Source organism: Oryctolagus cuniculus, chromosome 12, assembly GCF_964237555.1.
Source record: "Oryctolagus cuniculus chromosome 12, mOryCun1.1, whole genome shotgun sequence".
Lineage (NCBI taxonomy): Eukaryota > Metazoa > Chordata > Mammalia > Lagomorpha > Leporidae > Oryctolagus > Oryctolagus cuniculus.
Genome location: NC_091443.1, coordinates 109983190 through 110004340, shown reverse-complemented (window position 1 = coordinate 110004340; position 21151 = coordinate 109983190). Strand labels below are relative to the sequence as shown.

General features: G+C 65.6%; 1 protein-coding gene across 1 annotated transcript in view; it reads right to left on the bottom strand.

The window, feature by feature from the left end:
* Nucleotides 1-1001: 1001 nt before the first annotated feature.
* HCN4 (hyperpolarization activated cyclic nucleotide gated potassium channel 4) overlaps nucleotides 1002-21151 on the bottom strand; it is a 35852-nt gene continuing 15702 nt past the window's right edge. The window contains 7 exon segments of the mRNA NM_001082707.1: nucleotides 1002-2465; nucleotides 2571-2735; nucleotides 3699-3939; nucleotides 4190-4336; nucleotides 6959-7177; nucleotides 8705-8866; nucleotides 16150-16573. Coding sequence (NP_001076176.1) covers nucleotides 1087-2465; nucleotides 2571-2735; nucleotides 3699-3939; nucleotides 4190-4336; nucleotides 6959-7177; nucleotides 8705-8866; nucleotides 16150-16573 — 2737 coding nt within the window. The 3' untranslated portion in view covers nucleotides 1002-1086.

Below are 21151 nucleotides of genomic sequence, written 5' to 3'. Positions count from 1 at the left end.
CTCACACCTGGGGACTGCCTCACTCAACCCCCTGCCGACAGTTGGGGGACCGAAGGGACATAGGCCCCAGCCTCAGGCAGGTATGAATGGGACTTCCAGCTCAGAACTCCTAGTTACGGAATGCTGGGAAAATCGCCCCGCATTAGCTTCCTCAGCTGTGAAGTAGGCTCCCAGGGAATCAGGGGTTAAGGTGGAGACGTGGGAAACCAGCGCCAGCTCCCAGCAGACCCCAGAGGGTATGGGGTGCTGAGGCCCTGGCGCAGGAGGCACAGCCCAGAGTCTTCGGCTTCCACGCGCTGAGAGGTGAGGCCGGGACTGCATTTGAGCCCAGAGACGGGGACGGGGTCCTGCTACGAGGTCTCGGGGGCCCTCTCTTCCCTGAGGACCCCAGAGCCTGCAGCACCCAGCCTAGGGGCCAGGCGAGGGTGGGGGGTGGCGACATGGGGATGACGGCTAGATCGCACACACGTGTGTGCACATGTGAGTCGCTATCTACATGGCTCTACAGAGCGCTACATAGCTATACATATACACATCTTACATACATGTACGTATACATAGTCATATACATATCTCGCTACAATTGCAGTAGAAAAACACCAGGCCCTCAGGCCCGGCCCCTTCTTGTCCTGGGAGTCTGAGGCTCCCCAGGACCACACCGGGGCTGGGGACAGGAAATGAGCCCTGGCGGAGTGGGGCTGCAAGTTCACAGCTAGGGGACTGATGGAAGCTGCTGCCCTAAAACGGATACAATGGCAGGTCTGCTCCCGCACCCCCAAACTCGGCCGCCCCGCCCCACCCCGGGGACCCCAGCTGCCTTCCTCTGCCTCTTGTGTTTGGGCCCTGCCTGCTCCCCTGCCCCTAGTGCTGAGTATTAAAATAGTCTATAAAAGCGAGTGACCAAAAATCTATAGCTCTAGGAATACCTGGTTATTTCTGCTGACTTGGGCTTTCTGGGGTGTGTGTGTGTGTGTGTGTGTGTGTGTGTGTGGCAATGGTAGCGGTTATTGTTGGTGTATCTCCTAATCACAGTCAAACCTGAAGGCAGGGAGAAACAAGACGACAGGACAGCGAGGGAGGCCTGGCTCACAGGTTGGACGGCAGTTTGGAGCGCACTGGCTCAGACTTGGCCCCTGGTTCCCTCTGGGGTGCCGCAGTCAGCGGGGGTCCCCCGGCAGAGGCGGCTCGCGGCCCGAACAAAGAAAGAGGGGGCGGCAGAGACCCTGAGGATGCCTTCCGAGGCAGAGTGAGGGTGACGTGCTGGCCGGGGCCGGCGCCTGGGGGCCTCCCGGGGGCCCTGGGGAAGGGCGGCAGGGCGGCCACCGACTCCCCCGAGGACGAGTGCGGGGAGGCTCTGCGGAGAGTCTGCGCCCCGTCCTGGGGCAGCGCCGGCTGCGAGGCCGAGATGAGCTTGAGGTCCTGCGAGAGGCGGCCGGGGGCCAGCGGCGGCGTGGCGCGGCGCTGCGGGGCGGGCGGCGGCGGCGGCGGCGGGCTGGACGCCGGCGGCAGCAGCAGGGACCCGTGCGAGCCCGAGGCCCGGGGCGGCGCGCTGGGGAAAGTTCTGGGGGGGCCCGGGCTGTGGCCGGGGGGGCTGGGGCCGCCTCGGGGGCTGAAGGCCACCGGGGAAGCCCCCGCAGAGGCCCCCGCCGCGAAGGGCAGTCGCTCAGGCTGCCGCGGGGGCGTCTCTGGCGTGCCCGGAGGCCCGGAGCCCAGGCCTGGGGACAGCTCCCCGGGGGGCTGGCCCAGCTGCCCCGGGCTGGACGTCGGGGAGCGGGCCGGAGGCGGCAGAAAGTGCTCCAGGAGGCCCAGGCCCGCCGGGGCCCCGGGCGGCGGGGGAGGCTGCTGCGGGGAGCGGGCAGCGGGCTGCATCGGGGTGAGCAGGGGCGAGTCGGACGAGGACAGGGAGCCGCCCAGCGCCCGGTGGAAGTGGCTGAAGCCGGCGGCGCCAGCGGTGGTGGGGGGTGTGGGGGCCGGGGGCGAGCCGGCCGTGGGCAGGAGGGAGCCGAGCCCAGCGGGCGTGGAGCAGCCGGGCAGCGGCTGGACGTGCAGGGAGGCGGAGGACGGCGTGTCCGGCTGCGACGGGCTGCTGGCTGGAGAGGCCGGGCTGGGCGCCGACGGCGCCAGCGACTGCAGGCGCCGCAGGTGCCTCGGCGTCTGCCCGGCGCCCAGCGAGCCGAGCGTGGTGGGCCCGGGCGGCGGGCGGAAGATGGCCGCGGGCAGGCGAGGGTGGTGGGTGAGCGCGATGGCCACTGACGTGGTGGCGGCAGCTGCCTGCAGTGGCGCCTGGATCAGCGGGGTCCAGATGGCCGGCGCGACGGGCGTGGTGGCCTGGGCGCGGCGGGCGCAGTGCGCCATCTCCCGGTCGTGCTGCACGATGCGCTGCACGATGGCGTTCTCCTGGTAGTTGGAGACCCCCGAGCTCAGGTCGTGCTGCACCTTGTGCAGGAGGATCGAGTTCTTCTTGCCTGGACGACAGAGCAGGTGCTCAGGCCCGAGCCGGGAGGCTGGAGGGGAGGGGCGAGCGCTCCCGCCCCCACCCGCCCCCGCGCCCTGTCCCCGCGCGCCCTCACCGATGCGGTCCAGCCGGTCCAGCGCCACCGTCTCGAAGGCGCGCCGCATCATGGGGTACTCCTCCAGCACCTCGTTGAAGTTGTCCACGCTCAGCGAGTAGAGGCGGCAGTAGGTGTCGGCCCGCACGCTGGCCGTGCGCCGGCCCCGGGTCAGCAGGCAGATCTCTGCCGGGGGGACGGGAGGTGGGCACTGCCTGACCGCGGGCCCCACGCCCTGCAAGGCCCCCACCTGCCAGGCCCTGACCACACTGGATGCCACCCCCTCCCACAGCAAAAGGATGCTCTGAGGCGCGCTCTCTGCCCTGTCATATGTGACATTAACTCCCTAACATGAATGCCATGAGTTGCCCTTGGGGGGGGGGAAGGGAGGCGGTGTCGTACATCCCATATTGGAGTGCTTGGGTTCAAGTCCCAGTTTCCTCCTAACGCGCCCGGGGAAGGTGGCAGGTAATGGCACAAGTGCTTTGGTCCCTGCCACCCAGATGGGAGACCAGGATGGAGTCCCCAGCTTCCTGGCTTCAACGTGGCCCCTACTCCCCAGCTGTTGAGGGCATTCAAGGCATGAACCAACAACATCTGTCTCTCTACCTTTCAGGGAAATAAATAAATAAATAAAGGCCAGGAGGGGCCGGCGCCGCAGCTCACTAGGCTAATCCTCCGCCTAGCGGCGCCAGCACACCGGGTTCTAGTCCCGGTCGGGGCGCCGGATTCTGTCCCGGTTGCCCCTCTTCCAGGCCAGCCCTCTGCTGTGGCCAGGGAGTGCAGTGGAGGATGGCCCAGGTGCTTGGGCCCTGCACCCCATGGGAGACCAGGAAAAGCACCTGGCTCCTGGCTCCTGCCATCGGATCAGCGCGGTGCGCCGGCCGCAGCGCGCCGGCCGCGGCGGCCATTGGAGGGTGAACCAACGGCAAAGGAAGACCTTTCTCTCTGTCTCTCTCTCTCACTGTCCACTCTGCCTGTCAAAAAAAAAAAAAAAAAAAAAAAAAAAAAAAATAAAGGCCAGGAGGCTTGGCCTGCTCCCCCTCCCCCACGTGAGATGGCACGAGGTGGAACAGGGTTGGTCATAGCAGCGCGTGCCTCTGTCCTCCCTGCCCACCCCCGTCCCCCGGGGGCCCCAGCTCGCCTCACCTCCGAAGTAGGAGCCGTCGGCCAGCTTGGTCTCCTTGTTGCCCTTGGTGAGCACGCTGACCACGCCGTGCTGGATGAAGTACATCTTCTTGCCGATGGTGCCCTCGCGGATGATGTAGTCCCCGGGCTGGAAGACCTCGAAGCGCAGCTTGGTCAGCATGGACGTCACGAAGTTGGGGTCGGCGTTGGCGAACAGCGGCATGGAGGCCACCAGCTTGCGGCAGTTGAAGTTGATGATCTCCTGCTCCCGGGGCAGGAGGAGGGCGAGGAGGTGAGGGAGTGCCGGAGTGCCGGCCCGCCGGCCTGCCGCCCCGCCGCCGCCCCGCAGCACACCGCCCCGGCCGCCGCCCCCCAGCACACCTCCCGCAGCACACCTCCCGCCGCCCCGCCGCCCCGCCGCCCCGCCGCCCCGCCCCGGCCGCCGCCCCGCAGCACACCGCCCCGGCCGCCGCCCCCCAGCACACCGCCCCGGCCGCCGCCCCCCAGCACACCTCCCGCAGCGGCTCGCTCAGCTCGCCCAGGATGCTCTCCTCGTCAAACATCTTGCCCTGGTACCGGTGCTCGTAGTAGTCGTGGATGCGCTGGCGGGTGTCGGGCGGGAGCTTGTGGAAGGACATGTACTGCTCCACCTGCTTGTACTGGGGCCGGGGAGAGGGGCGCGGTCACTTCCGGCAGCCGGCCACCCCGCGGGGCGCAGGCGCCGTGGCCCTGCCTGGCCGAACGTGGTCCCTGGAGAGTTGAGGCCCTTGGTGTGCGAGGTATGGTGAGATCGCCCTGTGCCTGACTCCAGCCACCCTCACAGGGCCCACGGCCACGGAGATGGTGGGGCAATGGGGACTGTCCAGTTACACACACACACACACACACACACACACACACGGGCTACCCAGGAGGCCACTCCAGTCTCTCTGGGCCCTCGGACGGGGCTAGGGGGATGGGGTGACCTCACAGGCTTTGGAGGGGGAGGCACGGTCTCCCCAGGCTGGCAGGACTGGGCTGCGACGGCTCAGGGCACTGGGGGCTGCCTGACTCCTCCCATGTTTGTCCCCCACCCTGGCCTCAGTGGAGACCCTTTCGCTGAGGGCAACTCCAGCCCAGCGGAGAAGCAGGCTGGAGCCGGGACCTCCCAGCGGAGGCTTGGACACCAGAGATTTGTCTATAAGTCACCCTCACCCCAACTGTCCCTGGACTGCGGTGGTGCCTGGGGAGGGGAGGCGAACATGAGGCAGTGACCCAGCTCTGTCCCACGTGCATGTAAGGGGGTCCCTACGCCCCCGTCGGCGGTCGGAACCAGGGCAGCCTCTTTAAGCCAGACATGGAAGAGACCTGGAGAGAGACTGAGGGAGCTACCAGCCAAAGGACAAACGAGGAGGGGTCACAAGCAGCTGAGCCCTGATCCTGTCTCACACACTGGGCCCTGGCCCTGGTTCATGCTGAGCCCTGATCCTGTCTCACACACTGGGCCCTGGCCCTGGTTCATGCTGAGCCCTGATCCTGTCTCACACACTGGGCCCTGGCCCTGGTTACATGCTGAGCCCTGATCCTGTCTCACACACTGGGCCCTGGCCCTGGTTACATGCTGAGCCCTGATCCTGTCTCACACACTGGGCCCTGGCCCTGGTTCATGCTGAGCCCTGATCCTGTCTCACACACTGGGCCCTGGCCCTGACCCTGGTCTCACACACTGGGCCCTGGCCCTGACCCTGGTCTCACACACTGGGCCCTGGCCCTGACCCTGGTCTCACACACTGGGCCCTGGCCCTGATCCTGGTCTCACACACTGGGCCCTGGCCCTGACCCTGGTCTCACACACTGGGCCCTGGCCCTGGTTACATGCTGAGCCCTGATCCTGTCTCACACACTGAGCCCTGATCAGCCCTGCTCCGGGTTCCAGGCTGAGCCCTGAGGCTGGCCCTGGCTGACCCTAACTTTGGGCTGGGCTAAGCCCTGACCTTCCACCCCGCCCCCCCTTCCCCTCTCCTTCCCAGCCCACTCCCTGCGTCCTACACAGGCTCATTCCTGGCTGCCCTCGGTCGTCACTGGCCCAGAAATCCTTTCCTCCCCAAGTGAGCCCTCCCCCCCCCCCCCCCGCCCGGCTCTGCCTGCTCCTCCACCCACCCCTCCCCCACCCGGCTCTGCCTGCTCCTCTGCCCACCCCCAAGAGGCAGCCGTGGGCAGGCAGGCAGTGCGTCAACACTGGGGGCCGCTCCTGCCCCTGACCTGCCGGCGCCGACGGCTGCGTGTAAGCCAGCTGTCACGGGCGTGCCGGCGCGTGAGGAGAAGCAGGGGGAGCCGCGGGGCCGTGTCGGCTGGGAGGGGGCAGCTGAGTCACAGAGCCTCATCCAGGAGGTGAGGTTCAGGCAGACTGCAGACGGTGCCAGGCAGAAAGAGGAGCAGAGCTCCAGGGAGAGCCCAAGGCAGGGGGAACGGGCAGCCTGGAACAAGGGGCCAGGGCCCGAGCCACAGCCGGGGCCCGAGGCGGGGCAGGCGGAGACTCCCCAGGAGCCCGTCCACGTGCAGGTGCCAGGTGAAGCAGGCACTCTGAAGAGGCAATGCCGGCCGCTTTGTCTTTCAGTGTCACCCTCCTGCTGTGCACGCAGTAACGGCAGAGATGGCGTCTGGGCTCCCGGGGGAAGCCGTGCCGTGACCCGGGAGGGCGAGAAACTGGCCAGGCTGCAGAAGGAGCTGCCATTCGGACGCGGGCAGTAATGGCAGAGGTGGCCACTGACGAGACGGTTTGGAGCCAGGGCAGAGAACAAGGTGCCCACAGACACCAACGCCACGAGGCTGCCGTGGCCAGGGAGGCATCAAATGGCCAGCATGTGGAGATGCCCGGCTCTAGCTAGGGCCTCGCTGCAGAGACAGGCACGGGGCTGGGGGGCTGGGGGCTGGGCTGGTAATACAGAAACGCCCAGAGGACATGCGAGACAACACGGGAGAGCTCAGGCCCCGCCTGCCACCAAGGACCCGAGTGTCACGGCTGGGATGAGAAGCTGGCACAGCACAGCGAGGACGGCCGGGGGCTAAGAGGAAAACCAAGGGGGAGGGGCTGTCGCCAAAGAGGACAGGCCAGACCTGGCCCTGTGGAAGGCACAGGGAGAGACAGGCCGCACACCGGAGAGAAAGACGGTGATGGGCGTCAGGTGGGGCGAGCTGTTCTCAGCTCCCCCACTGAGTGCCCCTCGCACCCTGGACCCCCTGGAGCAGGTCCCGCTCCCCGCCCAGAGAAAGCCAGTGGACCACGGCTCCGCGCAACCTACCTTCTCCTGGTACTGGCGCCGGGAGGAGTCCAGGGACTGGATGAGCGCGGTGGCGTGGCCGATGAACATGGCGTAGCAGGTGGCGCCCACAATCATGCTGAGCATGGTGAGCCACACGTCGGACATGCCCATGGGCGCCTGCCGCCCGTAGCCGATGCACAGCATGTGGCTCATGGCCTTGAAGAGCGCGTAGGAGTACTGCTTCCCCCAGGAGTTGTTCTGTGGGCAGACGCATGGGTGGGCCACCGATGACGGGGGAGCCCTGCGGAGGTCCCTAACGCTTCCCTGAGGCTCCCCGGCCTTGCTGTGAGGCAGCGAGGCCTGCGTGGGCACCCCCGGGCACAAAGGATCTCCATTTAGGCCTCCGTCTTGCAGTGGGGTGCAGGGATCAGGAAGCCCCAGCGAAGGGCGGGGAGCCGGCCCAGCCCAGCTCTGACCCCTTGCAGCCTGGAGCCCAGCAGCTGGGCCCAGGCTGAGCCACTGGGTCCCCCAGGCCCCTAAACAGCTGCCAGCTAGAGCCCATTTCCCCACTGACCTCAATCATGAGCCCAGCAGCGCGTCCCCCGGGGGGACGAGCTCTAGCAGAGCTGAGCTGAAATGCTGCCCTCGTTTGGGTGAGCGGCGCTGAAGCCGCCAACTGGGCTCCCCCGTGAACCCCGCCCGAGCCCGCCCAGCCAGGGCTGCAGCCTCTGGTTCCAGCCCCGCCCCACCCCGCAGGTGGACTCTGGAGTGCGTGGCATAGGGCAGCAGGTGGAGAGTGAGCCCCCTCCCCCACCGGCTGGTCTCAGTGAAGAAACACTGGGGTCAGAAGAGCCCTCTCTTGAATTCTGCCCCAAATGCGGGGGCGCCAGGTGAGCACGTCCCCCTCCCCCCAGCGTCTCCCTGGAGCCCCGCCCATAGCCCCAGCACTCAGTGGGCACCAGGATGCTCCCAGCAGCACCCACAGAAAGGCACAGGAGCCTGCCAGGCACGTGTCCTGTTCAAGGTCACCGAGCCGGAGGCCATGCTGGCCGGAGCTGAGCCAGTCCCTGGGCTCTGGCGGCTCAGTCCTGCCTAGGGTGCGGGCTGTGGGGCTGATCCCCTGGGGTGGAAGGGGCTCGGGGAACAGGGCACCCGAGCAGGGCTCTGCCTCGGGTGAGGCAGGGGCGACGCAGGCGGCCTTCTCCTGGCTGCACTTCAGGGTCTGCCTGATGTTCGGAGCTGCTTCAAGGTCTTTTCCACCTCCCTCGAAGTGGATTTTTCCTTCCTGGGGCCCTGGGGCTTTGCCTCGGACCAAACCAAACTGGCTGGCGAGAGGCAGGGGTTGGCTGGAGCCCAGTCGGGACCCACAAGTCCGGAGATGCTGAGCCTACCCTGTCCCGAGCAGGTCGGGGAAGCTCTGCCCAGGGCTCCGGCCCTGAGCCCTCCCTGCTGCCCGCCCCTCCCTTCCTGCTCAGGACTCCACCATGCGCGGGGCGCTGTGGCTGGCCCTGACGCAGCTGCTCACGGTGCCCCAGCGGGCTGGCCGCCTCTGACGGGCTCCCAGGGACACGGCGGCTGCCAGCCCAGCCCTGCCACCCCTGTACGACCCAGGCTCAGTGTGGATCTTCATCTCCTTGGTGTGTGTCGGGGGGTGGGGGGACACCAGGGGCACCCAGCTGCCGTGCGGGCTGTCACATGGTGGCAGTGACAGCTCGCAGCCAAGAGCTGCGGGTGGGGTGGGGTGGGGTGGGGTGGGCGGAGCCCGGCGCAGCAGCGGCCACTCACCACCATGTTGTTGAGGGACACCCAGCAGTCGTCAGGGAAGTCCTGCAGCATGGGCACCAGGAACTGCAGGCAGCCGTCCCAGTGGCACAGCAGCAGCATCATGCCGATGAGGTTCACGATGCGCACCACGGCGCTCGCCAGGTCGTAGGTCATGTGGAAGATCTGCGGCACAGGCGGACGCGGACCCCGAGGTGGGTGGCCTGCGAGCCCCCAGCTGCACGCCCTCTGCACCGTGTCCGCCCGGCGCACGAGGCCACCGGGCCAGGCCACAGGAGGGAGGCTGCAGCTGCAGGGCCCAGGCGGATGCAGATGGGGGGAGGGGGACCCGCAGCCCCATGCAGCCCAGGAGTGGGCACAGGTGTGCCCGCTGCTTCCCCAAGCTCGTCACAGGACCCACGGGACTGCAGCAGAGGGAGCCGCAGGCCCATGGGCTCGTGACCTCTCTCCCAGCCTGCTTCCCACCCTGCTCCTCGCTGTGCAACCTCGAGAAAGTCTGAACTTCTCTGATCACGTTTCCTCATTTGGAAAAGGGCGATCGGAATTCTTAACTCGAGTGGGCTGCCTTCTCAAAGCGATTCAATTGCACGCGTAAAGTGCTTAGCACTGGGTGCAGACGTGTTCAAGAAATTGCAAGCCATTATTAATTGATAACGCTGTTATGAATCATTCATCTTGAGGATTAGTTAAGATACGTTGGCAGCCATGCTGTTACTTTAATAGCGCCCAGCAGACACCCCCCAGCCCGTCTCCAACCTCAGATGTCCTAGCCCGCCCCCCCCCCGCTCCTGCCAAAGCTTCCGGGACAGGTAAGAAAGGGCAGGAGGGGGTGGAGAGCCAGGCGCAAGTCTACCTCTGGCCTGGGCAGCCCTGGGGGACCCCCAGCCGCTCAGCGCAGTCTGATCCCTCCAAGCTATTCTATTCTAAATATTTCTCCTGGCCTCCCAGGCCTCTCTCCTGAGTGCAAATTATGGGCTTGTCAAAAGCCACTGAGCCCCCTCCCCCGTGAGCCCACGTCAGCTGGGGAAAGCAAGGCCCAAAGGGACAGACCCCTGCAGTCGGGAGCAGGACACCCCGACATTCGTGACCTAGTCCTCCCTCCTGAAAAGTGGCCTTAGCCCGGGTCTAGGTCCCGGGGAGCCCACGGCCACCCCCACACCTGAGCCCCTGTGAAGGTGGACCCTGCGTGTTGCAGCTGAGAAGCCCTGGGTCCTTCCTGGGAGCTGAGCTCATCCCCTCTTTCCCCAGAGCCCGCCCAGGAGGGACAGCGACACCACGGCTGCATGCGGGCTGTCCTCTCGCTTAGACCACAGAACCCTCTGTGACGTGCCCGTGACTGTGACCGTGAGTCCCTGTGCACCCAGGCTCAGGATCCCAGGGACAGTGGGAAAGCCAGTGGTGGGCCCAGGTCTGCCTGATTCGGAGCCTGGTTTTCAGTCCTTCCATTCTGTGAACAAATCACACCCGAAGTGGCTGGCCCAGGGCCAGGTGGGACGTCCCCAGGGTCGCCTCTGACAGCCAGGGAGGCAGGAGGCACCTGCAGGCTGTCTGCAGATCAGCTCCCCGTCTCAGTAACTGCCGTGGCCCAGAAGGCAGCGCGGGGCTCGGACCCCGGGGGAGTCCCATCTGCGAGCAAGCCGGTACCTCAGGGCCATGACCCTGCTGGCAGTGCCTCCGGGCCTGGGGCCCCTGCCAGGAAACTCCCGGCTCCCCTCCCCCACCTTTGCCCCCAGCAGGTCCCCAGACGCCAAGCTGCCAGAGGCGTCCCTCTGCTCCCCGGCACCTGGTGAGAGTGGCAGCTCTGTGACCTTGGGCGTGTGTCCAGCCCTCCTGAGTGCCGGCCAACCAAGAGGCCACCTGCTCCTCACCCGGGGGATTGGAGCGGACCGGTGACAGGGACCACCGATGGCACCCGCCCTCATCTCCCCGGCCCCGGCACCTTCACTAGCCGAAGCCAGCCACACTCCGTGCTGTCTATCTCTCAGGGCTGCCAGGAGCCTCTCCCTAACCCACTGGGGAAGCCTGAGCGCCCAGGGCGGCCACACGGCTATTTGGAAAAGAGGCCCTGGGAGGTGCTGGGCCCTCGTGAACAGATGCCTGCCAGTCAGGAGGGGGGGCTCCCCGAACCCATCCTCCAGCCTCCAAACCGTGGGGATCCCCCAGCTGTGGTGTACGCCACCCAGCCCGTGGCACTCTGGTTAAAGAGCCTCAGCTCTCGGCGCAGCCTCTGGACACAGCCCCTGCCCGAGGAGGGAGAGCGGCTGGGACACCCGCGCCTCTCGCTGGGCACCGGGGGCAGGCCTGCCCCGACACTGCGGTGTGCCGCACCAGGACATAGCGCGTGCTCCACAGACCCTGGGTGTGCAGATGTGATGTGGTAAACCCAGGCCACACGTCGTTCAAGAAAATATGTTTTGTCCACCTGCCGGCAGGCCAGGCTCAAAATCAGCGCCCGCCAGCAGGGAGCCCACGGCAAGGGAGGGACCCCCGCCCACAGCCAAGCTCAACGCTCTCGGCTCTGATGTCGCTTGGGTGTGGAGTGCCCCGCTGCCCTGCCCAGGATCCCACCCCGGGTCGCTCGGGCACACGGCTCTGTGCAGGGCACCGCTCTGCCTCCCCTTCTGAGTCCTTCCACACCCAGCAGGCCAGCACCTGGGGCTCCGCCTGAACGCACCCCCGCCTAACAGGGACGAACGGACGCCGCAGAGGGGCTTCTGGGAGCCTCGGGCAGCCGCAGCCACTGTGCCCGTCCACAGGCTCCGGGTCCGAGGGCAGCACCAGCCCCACGCAACACCGTGGCCTCTTCTCACGGCATCTGCGTTGTTTTTTGTTTTTTTTTTTGTTTTTGTTTTTGGTTTTTTTTTTTTTTTGACAGGCAGAGTGGACAGTGAGAGAGAGAGACAGAGAGAAAGGTCTTCCTTTGCCGTTGGTTCACTCTCCAATGGTCGCCATGGCTGGCGCACCGCGCTGATCCGATGGCAGGAGCCAGGTGCTTCTCCTGGTCTCCCATGGGGTGCAGGGCCCAAGGACTTGGGCCATCCTCCACTGCACTCCCTGGCCACAGCAGAGAGCTGGCCTGGAAGAGGGGCAACCGGGACAGAATCCGGCACCCCGACCGAGACTAGAACCTGGTGTGCCGGCACCACTAGGCGGAGGATTAGCCTAGTGAGCCGCGGTGCCGGCTTGCATTGCTTTCTTTGCAAAGAAATTTCTCCCAAGACCAAGCCTTGGTCTGACTCTGCCTGGATCATGACCTCCATGGCGAGGAGAGTCCAAGGACATGAGAGGCGCATAACACAGACGCCGGAGGTGCCGGTGCCGGTACCAGGGCTGGTGGCCAGCGGGGCTCCTGTCAGCGCGCACAGCGGAGGTGCAACTACCTGTGCCTTGGTGGCAGGAACACAGAAGCCGCCTCCTCCTCCAGGGCCACCCAGAGCCCGGGATGCAGACGCGGGCGTCCAGGGAGCTGGCGGCTGCTGCAGACGGGTGGACAGATCGACGGATGGACGGATGGACGGGTCAAAGGTCCCTGGGAAGATCGTGTCCCGGGCACCGCCATTCGGGCCGGGAGGGCGCCCTAGGCTCTGAGACCACCGCCCTGCTGCCAGTGTCCAGCAGTGCCAGCTCCAGCCTGCAGGGGCCAAGGCTGGACATGGCTGCGCCTGCACCGTGCACCGGGCTGCAGGTCCCCGCACGAGGCAAACACTTGCCTTGCTCTCCAGCTACCATTAAAACCTGGTTGACAATGCTGGCGCTGATGGGGCGGGGTGGAGGTGAGCGCCGTCATTTCCAGGCCATCGCGAGCCTCACCGTGCCCTGCCACTCACATTAGCACTTGGGGGCAGCTTCTCAGCTGCGGGGCCACACCGAGCAGCCCCGGGCACGGGCCTCCTCTGCCCTGAACCTCAGCTTCCCTGTCTGTGGAGTGGGTCGCTCACTGCCAGCTCCCAGGGCTGCGCTGGGAATCAGGCGACGTGTCGTCTGCAGCCGGCACACAGTAGGGCCTCAGCTCACGCTGGCTCCTTTCCCTCCCAGGCCCGGCTGAGTCCTTCCTCGCTCCTGCATCCCGGGAACAAGTGTCCACATCCAGGATGGCAACCCCGGGCACGTCAGAGTGGCTGGCATGTGTGTCCTGGGCACTGCCTGGGTGGGAGCCCCTGGGGCTGGCGGGAGAGGGCCAGGCCTGACCCGTGGACCCTCTTGTCTGTCATCCCAGCCAGAGTCTGAGAGATGGGAGGGGCCCCTGGCGCCCCGGCCTCCCTTCTGCCAGTCCAGGATGGAAGTGGGGTGGGGGAGGGGGAAGGGGGGGACAAAAGCCTCTGGGTCGGGTGGCCCTGGGCCCTGCAGGGGAACATCTGAAGGGGCCAGCGCCCGTTTCTAACAATAGCCTCGGTGCCTGTAACAAGCTCACACCTCCCAGGGAGGGACAGGGCTGACCTAGATCGCCTGGGAGGGAGGGAGGGAGGGAGGAGGGAGGCGGAGGCCGCATCCCCCGAGACGGCTGCCCGCACCTGCACCTGCCCTGGACCACTCCATGACCAGCCCCGACACTTAGGAAACTCCCCCGGGGCCGGGGCAGAGGGGAACTGGGCAAGCTCCAGAGCCCCCGCCCCAGCCCTGGGCACAGCAGTGTCCCCAGGAGCGGCCGCCGCCACCCCCGCCCAGACCCGGAGCCCTGGGAGCCGCGGCCGCAGAGAGCATCAGCACACGCTGGGGACCCCTGGGCCCAAGGAAGGGACGCCCAGGAGGAGAGAGGGCAGGGTTTCTCCGCCTCGGACTCCCCTCCCGGGTCTCATTCAGGGTCTCCCGGCTGCGGCCTCCAGGCCAAGCCACGGCCGGCAGGAGCCCGGGTGAGCTGGCTGGCTGTGCAGGACACAGAGATGGGCAGCCCCGGCTGATCCCAGGGGTCCAATGGGAGCCCTCAGCGGGGCGGCGAGCCAGGCGGAAACCAGCTCACGGCGATTGCCTCGGCAGCTGGGAGGAGAGATAAGGGCGGACGCAGCGGGGCGGGGCGCCGTCCATCTGGCCTCCTGGGATCTCCCTTCCTGCCCACGAGATCGGGAGCAGCAGCCAGTTCAGAGGGCTGACCAGAGGCCTCCAGGGGCCTAGGAAAGGCCAGGACCAGAGCCCACCTCACCAGACCTGGGTACAGCCCAGCGGGTGGGTGGCTGGGACTGTGGGGCAGCAGCCCTGGACCTGGGTTCCCAGGATGCGTGCTGTGGGCACACAAGGAAGAGCTTAGCCTGGTCCCAGACTCACCTGCCCAGCCACTGGCCACTCCGTCAACTCCCAGCAGGCACCGCGGCCTGCGGGCCCCAGGCCCTACAGAGGAGCAGGGTCACCGCCTCCCCGCCCCCACTTTCACCCCACAGGAACCGAAGCTTGAGAAGAACCAGGCACAGAGGCTGGGGTATCTCAGGGTCCCAGGAGCCCGCCGGGGACGGAAGCCAGGAGACGACCTGCCAGGGTGTTCCAGGAAGTGGGCCTCCACCCTTCCTCCAGGGCCCCTCGGAGCAGCCCAGCCACCCTCCTGGGTGCTGCCCCCTGTCGGGAGACATCCCACACGCAGCCCATCACACACCCAACTCCCCGCCGCCTGCTTCCCAGACACAGCTGGCATCGCCCCGGCCCTCTGGGGCCCAGAGCACACCCCAGCACCGCGGCACTGCCAGGGCACTCACGGGCCTCTCCTTTCCTAACTCTCGGCCTGCCAGGCAGGGGACACCCACGCGGCCAGGAGCCCCGAGAGCCGACTGGCTCTGCCCCCGTCCTGCCAGAGGTCCACTGTGCGACCTTGAGCAAGTCCCCAGCCCCGTCAGCAGGAATAAGGCAGAATTCCAAGCCAGAAAGAGTTTCTCCGCAGAGTGGCTCAGCCACGTGGGTGCAGGCATTCTCTGGGGCACGTGCCCGCATGACGCCTCTGACCTGAATCTGCCAGGACCCCGGCTGTCAGCCGAGGTGCTGCCGGGGGGGGGGGGGTGGCGGATGTGAGGCTGCCGTCCAGTCTTGCAGGGGGGCTCAGGGGGGCAGGAGACCAGCGGTACAGCCACCAGAAGCATCGCTCGGCACACGCTCCCCAGCCACAGCACCTGGGATGCCAGGGGTCCACCCCAAGAGCACCTCCCAACCCTGGGTGCCCTGCGCTGGCCTGCTGGCCACTGCCACAAACTGTGTCACTTGGGTCAGAGGCAGGCACAGACCAGAGCACAACCGCAGCCTTGTGTCCGTCATCCGACTGCTTCAGCCCAGGGCCAGCTGGGCCGGAACTGCTCCCGAGCCACAGCCTGACAGGGAAGGGTACGCGCAGGCCAGCTCCTTGTCCCCGGCTTGGACAATGCCCAGGCGTGGCGTGCGCTGCCCAGAGCTCCCCGGTGGAATGGGCCACAGTCACCCCTGGACGTCCCACCCGCACCCCTCCCCCTGTCCCATTCTAGGTCTCCCAGAAAACCACTTCCATGCAAATCCTTATCTCGGGGTCTGCTCCAGAAACACCCAACGTCCTACAACTGCCAACCGAAATCCAGATTTCTGCTGCGTGTGATCAATCTGTAGACGTAGCAACCCGAGGCTCCTTCCCGCCTGGTAGCACCTGGCTGGCGCCTGGCAGCGGCTGCCCCGTACGGACAGAAACATCTCCCGTTCTCCCTGGTCCGTACACTTCCTACTGCCCCTCACGCATCCATGTCCCTGCCTGGCCTCAGCAGGCTACGAGTCTGCACCCTGCAAAACCCCGCGGCAGGGGCCAGCGCTGCGGTGCAGTGGGCAAAGCTACTGACTGTGATGCCAGCATGACGCCGCCCCCACGTGGGTCACGCTGGCGTCACAGTAGCTTTATGGGCGCCAGTTGGTGTCCCGGCTGCTCCACTTCCAATCCAGCTCCCTGCTCATGGCCTGGGAAAAGCAGCAGAGGACGGCCCGAGTGCATGGGCCCCTGCCACCCGTGTGGGAGACCCGGATGAAGCTCCTGGCTTCTGGCTGGCCCAGTCCTGTCTATTGCAGACACCTGGGGAGTGAACCAGCAGATAGGAGATTCTCTCTCTCTCTCTCTCTCTCTCTCTCTCGGACTCTTTCAAGTAAATAAATAAAAATCTGTATTTAAAAAAACAAACCGCAAAACCCTGCAGTAGTTAACAGGGAAGGCTCCACATTCCAGGTTCACCTGTGACCTGGCATCAATCTTGCTGTGTCGCGGTTTCCCCCTGTGATAGACAGGTGTCTTGGCATATCTACGTGGCACCCCCTGTGTTCTGCAGACTCCCACGGCACTGCATGAGAGTCTCCCGGTGCAACCTCTAACACATGACAAAAGATCAAGAAATTACGAATGCTTGGCCTCTCGGGGCACGCGTACCTGTGACAACCCCAAAGCCCAGGTCCGACCCTCTGAGGTCGCCCGTGGGGGGCGGGGAACAGCCCGTCTCCCTGAGGGGCTGGGTCTGGCAGCTCACCTCCTCCCACTGGTGGATATAGCGGATGAGCCGTGAGAGCCGCAGCAGGCGCAGGAGGCTGAGGATCTTGGTGAAGCGCACGATGCGCAGGGCGCGGGCCGTCTTGTAGACCTCGGAGTCGATGCGCGTCTCCACGATGAGGAAGATGTAGTCCACGGGGATGGAGGACACGAAGTCCACCACGAACCAGCTCTTCAGGTACTTCATCTTGATGCGCCGCGGGTCCAGGATGATGTCCGTGTTGTCCTCCACCACAATGCCCGTGCGGAAGTTGAGGACAAGGTCGATGAGGAAGAAGGTGTCGGACACCACGTTGAACACGATCCAGGGCGTGGTGTTCTCGTCCTTGAAGAAGGTGATGCCCACGGGGATGATGATCAGGTTCCCCACCATCAGCAGCAGCATGGTCAGGTCCCAGTAGAACCTGCAGCAGAGGGAGTGTGGGTCACGGGGAGGGCCGGTGGGAGATGGGCGGGGAGGCTCAGGGCGGCGGCACCGCCCTCCGTGCGAATCAGGCTGAAAGGCAAAGCAGACTGTGCCAACCAGAGAGAGGAGAGAGGCTGCCGCATCCACCTCGGGCTCAGGCCGGATGTCCAACCTTCCCCGAGGGCCCGCTGTGGCCTGAGACAGGCTCCTAGGCCCCCGTCCCAGTGGCCAGGGAGCCAGAGAGCTGGGGAGGTGCAGGCACAGCCGGGGTTCAGCTCCGTGCTGGCTTCACCACTGCCCTCCCTGTGGTGGGCCCTACAATGCCGACCTGGCCCTTGCCCACACGGGTGCTGTGCTGGCCCCGACCACCTCCCTCCCCAGAGGTTTGCACCCTAGTGGGGCAGTGCAGGGCAAGGACAGCATCGGAAGCAGAGGGTGTTAACAGCAGGGGTCACCCAGCGCAGTAAGAGGAGACCACAGCCCCAAGCCGCCTGCGTCCTTTCCCCTAAGGCCGCGAATCCCTGGCAAGTGCTTCTCGCTTGAGGAAGGTCAGAGGCACCTCCAGCGATGACACACAGCCCAGCCAGCGATCCTGATCCTCCAACGTAAGGAAACAGCGCAAGGCGGGCACAGACCCCGCACCCACCCAGCAGGTGTGGCCAATCATTCCCGGGGCCGCCTCTCACCAGCTTCCAGGGCCACCAAAGCTTTGCTGTGCAGAGCTGTTTCCTCAGGCCAGAGAGGCAGCAGCCCACCCTCCCCCAGGATGCAGCCCCGCACCGTGTTTGCTTCTCTCCAGCGCAGGAGGCTGGCGCGAGGGAAGTGGGCAGGAGGAAGGAGCTCCCTCGAGGGCCAGCCTGGACAGGCCCAGGAGGGTACAGAGTCACTGCCCGAGGGTGTTCTCCACCAGGCACCGACATAGGCTGAGGGGACGGCAGGGCCAGCCCATGCCACTGGGCCCAGGGCCTGCCCCGCTGAAGGTGACCAAGGCTGGCGTCCCACATCACAGGGCCCCTTCGGGGGCTGGTGGGGGCCAAGGCTCCCTAAGATGCACGCCGAGAGTTCACTCTGACTCCTTCCCTGCCCCAACACCTCCACGCCAGCTGGGAGACCCCAGCCCTGCACCGAGCTCACAGCCGGCTTCCCGGGTTGCTCTCAAGCTCTGCACGTCCCAGCCTGTCGCAGGCTCACCACCGGGAGACAGCTGCGCACACGCAGACACCACGGCTGGGGATCCCCCCCGCCCCACACACAGCGGCAACTCCTTTCCATTTAGCCTCTCGGAAAAACCAAACACCGTGGCCTAGGCACAGGGCTGTGGGCCCCTGAAGCGGGCGCAGGCGGCAGAGAGCGTTGAGTCGGGCAGGCCCTCCGGCACGGTCCTCCATGCTCTCCGGCTCCGGCTCCCTCCATTATAGACCGAATTCAAGATGGTAATTAACAGGAGAATGTTCACATTTAGTGGTCTTCAGAAACCCAAATTACACGCGGCACAAACACCCATTCTGGCTCACTGTTCCAATCCAGACTTTGCAGACACTTTGGGGTGCTTGTCTGGGCTGGGGCTGGAGCACGGGCACGTCCCCCTCCCCTCACCGTCCCAGGCCTCCCGAGTGCTTCAGGAACAGCAGAGGCAAAGCTCTGGGGCCAACCGGGGCTGGACCCCCGCCCCATCGCTCGCTACAAGCCCCGTACTTCTTCAACGCCAGCTTCCTCTCGGGCTCAGCGAGGGTCCCCACGGGCCCGACTGCAAGGAGACGCAGTGCTGACTGCAAGTGCTCTGGCCTCTGCCCGGCTGTTGGAAATGAGTAAATCAATCACCCAAAGCTATGCATTTGCAGGCAGAGGTGAGAGAGAGAAGGTCAGACCTCCCAGAGGAAAGCCACGGCCAAGTGCCTGCGGAGGGGCAGGAGAGGGAGGGGAGCTGATCACGGACCCAGGAGAGCCAGGGCAGAAGGCAGGGGCCATGACGCCCCCAATTAATCAGAGGGCAGAGCCTATTTTCCTCAGCACAGACGCCCTGACCACAGAACTCATGATCCTGTCAGAAGACCAGGCCTGGATACAAAGGCGAGATGGTAAGAAACCATCCCAGGAGCCCAGGATTCCAAACAGGTAGGATCTGGGGGCGCGGGTGGGCGGCGAGAATGGTGAGGCCGGAAGGTGCCTTGGAGGAGGTGGGCGGAGGGGTCTGGGGGCTGCCCTGGCCGCGAGCACCACCCTTCCTCACTGCGTACCAGATGCTGGTGTGGTCCCTGACAGCCCGGCAGAGAGACCGAGCTGTGTTCAGCACCACGGACAGCGCCTGGCGCAGGGGCGGGCCCCGTCTGCTGGGGCTGCCTCAGCCGCCTCCCTGGGGTAGCCAGCAGCTCCACGGCTGTCGCGCCAGACGCTGGTTCCCAGGTGACTGGAGGCCTTTGCCCCTCCAGACCCCAAACACCTGGCGTTCTGAACGCCTCCTTTGTGCTGCACTTCCCGGCACACCGGCGCTGAGCCTGCTGCCATCACTGGAGTCGCACAGTGATGGCAGTGAGGCCCAGAGAGATGCACTGGCCCAACACCACCCAGCAGGCAGGGAGGTCTGGGGACTGCCGAGTCTGGCTCTTGGGGTTGGCCCACAGTGGGGGGATGGTAGCCCTACCTCAGCAGTGCAGCCACCCCTCACCCCAGGAACAAGAGAGGAGAGCCTTCAAAGGGGGCTCTGGGGACCCATTCCCCTGATGAGGTGCCTTCGAGTCCCCTGTGATGGGGAACACAGCAACCTCTTCAGTGTTACTCAGCCGGGCGCGCTTGCACCCATCCCGCAGAAGGGAAAACTAAGGCCCACAAAGTAGCATTTCCAAGGCTTCAAGCCGATGCCCGGTGCTCCTCCTAGCACCACACTGGCCCTCAAATCATTCGTGAGCAAGTCCCCAATCCAGGTGGCTTCCTGGTGGTGGTGTTGTCCCTGGTATGGAGGCTGCAGGCAGCCAGACTGAGACACACTGGAGTCGCCAACCATCTGAATTACCACCTCTGCCTCTCCGAAGTCAGGGGCCCTCCCCTGCCCTGGGGGTCTCTAAGCCAACAGGGGGTCCTGGCCAGCAAGAAGCCCCGCCCAGGCTCGGCCCCAGGATCCCAGGCCTGGATGGTGCTTATTAGCTGGACCCGCAGATCCACGCAGACAGGCGGTCGCCCCTTAGCAGGCACTGGAGGGGCAGGGCCCCTGTGCAGGAGGAATAGGACGGCAATGGCCACACAGTCCTGTCCACTGGCACCTGTCCACTGGCAGCCGCTCACGGCTCGGTCTGGGAGGAAGGACACAGCTTCACGGGACAGGGAAGAGACGGGCATCCTGACCCGGAGCCACAAGACCCAACGACCAGACCATGGCCCTCTCTCTCCAGAGATGGAAGAGAATGAGGAAGACAACGGGACAGAGCAGCAGGGACGGCGGTCCCGGGCGGGGTGGCCTCGTTCAGCCTCCTCGTGTCCGCAACACACATATGCCTGTCCGAGCACCCAGGCACGCGCACACACGTGTGCATACACACGAAAACACACAAGTATGTGAATTTTTTTTTTTGCCACCACTCTCTTCTCCATACGCATTCTGTCCTCCCTGCACGGCCACTTTCACACACAGGGTGTATACCCACTGTGTACACTTCCTTGCAGACCCACCGTGTCCCCTGCCCACTGGGAAACCTGTCGGCCGCCAGATGTCAATGTTGCTGTTGACTCTGCCTCACCCTTCAAGACAACTTGGGAGCTGCCTCTTCTGAGCCCCTCGGTCCAGCCTGGGCCCTGGTTCCAGCTCAGTGGACGCTGGGAGATCCTGGAGGGAGAGGGCCTTCCCCTGCCCCTGCCCGCAGTGCTGGCGGCCGCCTTGCTATCTCCCCGGGGGGTGGGGGGGAGCAGCACGCATTCCTCCTGCTCCCGCTGCACACGGCTCTCACCCGGGACACTGCTCCCGCCCCCAGCCTGCACCCCACCTGCCTGTAAAATGTGCTGCCCTGCGGGCCGCTGTCCACACCCCTAAGGACCAAACGCGACTCAGTGGTGTCCTCCCGAACACTGTGGCGTGGTCAGCATTTCAACTCCGGGGCTCAAACCCTCCCCACGACGCTCTGCTGCCGCCGGCTCCTCCCCCTGAGAACCAGCACGCTTGGCGATCCCTCCCGCACCTGCAGCCCTGCTCGGCTCCCTGCTCCTCCACGGGGTTTGCCAACCCCGGTCCCTGCCGCTGCTCCTGTGGGGGTCACGCCCGGCCCCTTCCATCAGGTGCCCCCTAACTCCCTCCCTCCCAGCCCCCAACAAACCACAGAGCCCGAGAATCCAGCAGTCCTCATCTCTGAAAGAGGTGGGAGCCCGGAGATTCTCCTTGGTTTCCCGGGAAGGCCACAGGAGGGGAGGGCAGCAGTCGGCGTCCGCGGGGCTCCCACTGCTCGCCGGGAGTCTGAGTGCCTCACACGGAGGAGTTTATTTAATCCTCACGGAAGCCCTAGGTGGCGGATGCTACGACTGTGCCCATTTTATAGACGAGGAAGGAAGCCCGAGGCATAAGATGTTGAGAACTTTGCTAAATACCTTTGAC